Source organism: Frankliniella occidentalis, unplaced genomic scaffold (genome assembly GCF_000697945.3).
Source record: "Frankliniella occidentalis isolate FOCC.00 unplaced genomic scaffold, Focc_3.1 Scaffold172, whole genome shotgun sequence".
Classification (NCBI taxonomy): Eukaryota; Metazoa; Arthropoda; class Insecta; order Thysanoptera; family Thripidae; genus Frankliniella; species Frankliniella occidentalis.
The window spans coordinates 387,356-392,297 of NW_026267298.1; the positions used below are offsets into that span (position 1 = coordinate 387,356).

The 4,942-nt window shown below is 56.9% G+C and overlaps 1 protein-coding gene across 1 annotated transcript; it reads right to left on the reverse strand.

The window, feature by feature from the left end:
- Positions 1 to 2,625: 2,625 nt before the first annotated feature.
- Positions 2,626 to 3,809, reverse strand: LOC127750333 (uncharacterized). The gene is made up of 4 exons (XM_052271786.1): positions 3,774 to 3,809; positions 3,544 to 3,612; positions 3,207 to 3,438; positions 2,626 to 2,666 (listed from the first exon to the last, which is right to left on the reverse strand). The coding sequence occupies exons 1-4, from the start codon at positions 3,807 to 3,809 to the stop codon at positions 2,626 to 2,628; spliced, it is 378 nt and encodes a 125-aa protein (XP_052127746.1).
- Positions 3,810 to 4,942: the final 1,133 nt, after the last annotated feature.

The following is a 4,942-nucleotide window of genomic DNA, read 5'->3' on the forward strand; positions in this document are numbered from 1 at the left end:
TCATCATCATCATCATCATCATCATCATCATGCACATCACGTTTCCTCTTTCGCGGCGAGGGGTCAGGCTCCCTGGAGCACCCCGGCGGTGGCGTTCCTCCCCGGCGGATCCCGTTGCTCGCGGGGGTCGCGGCCGGCTCGCGCCTCGGCGGCGGCGCGGGGGCGGGGGGTGCGTCCGGTACCCGGGCCGGCTTCCTCGCGGGGGTCGCGGGTGGCTCGCGGCTCGGCGGCGGCGGCGGCGCGGCGGCGGCGGGCGCGTCCGGTGCGCGGCGCGCCGGCGGCACGGCGGCGTCCGGCTTCCTCGCGGCACACTGGCACGGGGGCGCTCTCCTACCCCCTCCAACCTGAGGGCGTAGCATCTCCATCACACGGTTCTTGACCAGCATGTATAGCTTATGAATTGTCGGATCTGATTCTTGTCGAAAGATGAGCTGTCTGAGGTAGGCTTTAGACCCCTTCTCCAGAATACGTAACAGATCGGGGTCCTTCGGTATCTCCCACCACGAGTCGGTAATGATCAACGTGCTAAGGCTATCCAACAGGGCCTGGAACGCCTGTGCCCTGTACTGCTGAGGTTCATATAGGCCATTTCTCCAGTTGTCAAGGAGTTCACGGAGAGGCAACTTGTCTGCCATGGCCACGACCGACAGTTTCAGGCGCGCGAGTTCAACTGAGGACTTTGATCTTGTCGTCTGGTGCACGCGCAAGGACTACATCACCCCTCCCCCCTTTACCGCGCCGGGCGCACGGCGCTAAGCACAGGGCCAAGGGGTGAAAGGGGTGGAGAGGGAAGGGCTCGGCGAGCGCCGAGGGTCCTGTTCGGCACTCAGCAGGGGACCAAGGGGGAAGGGGGTAGGGTGGGGCAGGTGCGTGGGCGGGCGGCGAGCACAGGGTGGGGGTGTAAAGGGTGGGGGGGAAGGGCTCGGCGAGCGCCCTGGGGGTCCTGCTCGGACCTCCTCGGCGCGGCCGAAGTCGTGCTCGGCGCTCGACAGGGGGCCAGGGGGGAAGGGGTAGGTGGTGGGCGGGTGCGTGCGCCCGGCGGCGAGCACAGGGAGGGGGTGGATGATGCCGCCGGGCCCGGCGGACGACCCCCTGCTGAGGGGTATAAGAGGAGGACATCGCGACCCGGAGAGTCAGTTGATCTCGATCAGCCATACACACTTACACCTGCAAGGAAATGGCTCCTCCCCGCACCAACACCGTTGCTCAGAAGGCTGCTGCACGAAAGCCTTATCCTGCAAAGAAGAATATTCGCATGGTTGCGAAGGTACTGCCAGACATGGACGTCACGGATGGGCTCGATTCGTCGCCCATCCCTTCCTACCAGCCGGGGCCGTCATCACCAGGACCCTCCTATCAAGGGAGGGAAGCCGCAGCCGGCATGCTGGCCGACATGGGCGTCTCGTCCATGGATTTGACGGAGTTGACCAACATGTCCGGGCTGTTGGACTTCATGGACCAACAGACCGTGCTGAACGCTGAAAACACCATTGCTCGCCTGCTGGAGCAGGGCGAGCGTGAGCAGGCCGGGCTGGAGCAGGGCGGCGACATCGGGGTGCCTCCGGTACCCGTAGCGACGTCCACTCCAATCAAAAAGGAGCCTGCTGTCGACAATTCATCAATCGTGGTCCTCGACTCAGCTGACGAGGCCGCCATGGAGGACATGTTCCGCTGCGTCGCCGTGCCAGCGGACGGCATGGGGGACCCCATCATTCGGGTCCTTACTGATTACATCATGCTTTGCCAAAACAAGTATTTGTGGGCTGGGGTAGATCTGAACAAGATGCTGCCCTTCTTTGAGCTGAAGGGCACAAACAGCAACGGGAACGGCGTGAAGGTGCGCATGAGCCGCGATGAGTTAAGGGTCCTTTGCGAAAAGGATATTCAAAATTTTATTGCCGACGGTATAAGGAATGGTAAACTGGGTGACTTTATTGACTGTGGTGGGCTCCGGCTCACCATTGTCAATCTATCAGATAACAAAGAAATGTACAATGTTAGGATAAGGAGGAAGGATATTGAGACTCAATGCATTGACTTGGCTCTCAAGTCGTGGGAGCGCATCTTTTTGTTTAAAAAATATATCGAATACTTGGCTGATCAAAAGAAAGAGGCAATTACTGTTATTATTAGAATTATACAACAGTTAAGTAAGGAAGCTGCGGAAAAGATTTTTGAGGAGGGTCATGGTTTTTCATATCTTCACAAGAAGGATAACCAAATGCAAATTGTAAAGTTTATGGAAGAGTGCTCTGATTTTAACACTCAAGTTTTTAACCAACTGGGTGATGTTGACTATAAAAAAGTACGATATGAACTGATGTATTATTATTACGATTTTATGTTAAGTAAGATCAAGATCGAGTATAGAAATCTGCTATAAATTGTTTGTGTTTTTGCTTTTGTAAATAAAAAATTTATCTACCAATGTACTCCGTTGTTCTCAACTTTACCCAAAACTCCTCACGCCTCAATACATTTGATGAAGAAAAAGATTTCACAGTGAGTTAACGACACAAGATGATGCTTATTGCTCAATATAACACTCTTTGCCATCGACACTTCTTCGACATCTACTCTGCTTTAAATAATTATTTTTTAAGTTGTGTGAAACGACTCAACCACTCAAGCTTCGACAACTACTCTGTATTCTGTTTTTAATTTTTCTGCGCAGTCATCAAAAGCAAATCGAAAACACTTTTTTACCGTAAAGTCATGTCCATACTTTTTTACATGCTTTTCTCAGGGAAGAAATGTGAAATCAGTACAGTATAATTAAGGTCATCATTTTTATTTTGTATCTTTCTCTACATCATGTTCATGCTCTTCCTCATTTTCCTTCTTCTCTTCCACAATTTCCTTGTCAGGGCCATCTAACCAGGCCTTGCCCGTCTCGATCATCGTGATCAACCATATGAGCCGTGCGCACCGATTGCTTCTTCTATCTTTCTCATTTATGCCCGTGATCGTCCGAAGCCTCGGCCACCTCATGCCCTGGCCCTCCCTCGATCCGGAATCCTGATCCCCATCAGGGGCAGGGGGAGGGGAGGGGCTAGGGGGAGGGGAGGGGGCCGCCTCTGGAGCAACGAAGTTAGGGCGGTTTGAGTACGACGCCATCCAGGAGATGTCTCCGAATAGTTCTTCAAGCTCTGGCTTCGCTGCTCTAGAGGACTTTGCAGTAGCAGCTCTGCGTGATTGTAGCTCACGCAGAGCCTCTACTGGGCAGTACTCCTCCTCCTCCTCCTCCTCCTCCTCTCCCTCAGCACCCTCACGGTGACCAGACTCCGGACATGCAAGCAGGGGACGCTCGTGAGGTGGCGGCGGCAGCCGCGGCAACACGCGCTGACGTCGCGACGCCACCTTCATGGAGCGGCGCCGTCGCTCCTCCATGTAAGACGGTGACAGCGAGAGCGAGGGCCCGGCCCGGGAGTCATCCTTCTGAAAAGCGACAAAGCAACACAAAACATGAGTTTACTGCTCTCGCCAGATCAAGTGAAACAAGTTAAACATGTAAATTGATGTCTAATTTCGACCGTCTCTCACCTTATCCACGATAAAGCCGGGGCGCGGCACAGCGTTCTGAGCAGGGGCATTATCGTCACGCACGCAAACCTGCCAAAGCACACACACACACACATGATAACACAAGAAAACTAAACGTGAGAGTACAACCTGCTAAACACGTTCCCCGCGGCACGATCACTACGTGGTCACGCCACAGGCAGCGTGTAAACACGCACGCACACACCCTATTGAGGACACTAAGCACTTACCTTCTTGATCGGCGGGGTCTTGATTGGGGAGATCATCCGAGGAACCACGTCCACCACGGGCGTGCGCGGCGGCGATGCACAATCCTTGGAGCAGCACGGCGGCGGCGTTCCACCGCGGCGGATCCCGCTGCTCGCGGGGGTCGCGCTCGGCTTGCGCCTCGGCGGCGGCGCAGGGGCGGCGGGCGCGTCCGGCACCCGGGCTGGGTTCCTCGCGGGGGCCACACTGCTCCTCCTGCTCCTGATGATGATGCTCCTCGAGCTGCTGCGGCCTGAGCTGCTGCTGGAGCTGCTGCTGCTGGAGCTGCTGCTGCTGCTGCTGCTGCTGCTGCTTGAGCTGCTTGAGCTGCTACTCCGGGAGCTGCTGGAGCTGGAGCTGCTGCTGCTGGAGCTGCTGCTGCTGGAGCTGCTGCTGCTGCTTGAGCTGCTTGAGCTGCTGCTGCTGCTGGAGCTGCTTGAGCTGCTTGAGCTGCTACTGCTGTCGCTGCTGCTGCTGCTGTCGCTGCTGCTCGACCTGCGGCGCTTTCTCTCCGTCTCCTACAAACATTTCCCTTCGTTAAAACGTGGCAATAACATCACTTCTAGACACAAAGTGTGAGGGGCCCCCCGGCGCGAGCGTGGCCCCCACCTGCTCACGCACACCGCGATGCCGCGGCGCGCGCTTCGCGGATAAGCAGCGAGGGAGGAGAGCGGGCATGCTCCGCCCGCCAACGCACACCGCGGGGCCGCGGCGCGCGCCGCGGACAAGCAGCGAGGGAGGGGAACGGGCGGCCGCGGGCCGCGGCATCACTGAGAGGGAAGGTCTGACTCGCGGTGCGCCGCGTTCCGCGCGCGCGGGACGGGAGCGTGACACACATACACTTTTCATCGCGGAGTACGCAACTATTTTTGAAGCACAAGTAAAGAAAATTAACTCACCTTTGCGGTCGGGACGTTGCGAAGTTTCACCATGACGACGAACACACACACACACACAGGGCAGATCAGATCTCTGTGGTGGCTGACGATGGAGTGGACCGGGCTCGGCCCCCACCCGCTCCAGGCGTAATCCTGATCCTCTCTGCCTATTTCCTCGGGCAGCGAATGCAGCAGCGACAACTACGCCACCTACATCCTGGCGCCCAGCGGCGCCCAGGCCTGATGTCCTTTGAATCTCACAGCCAATACCCCCC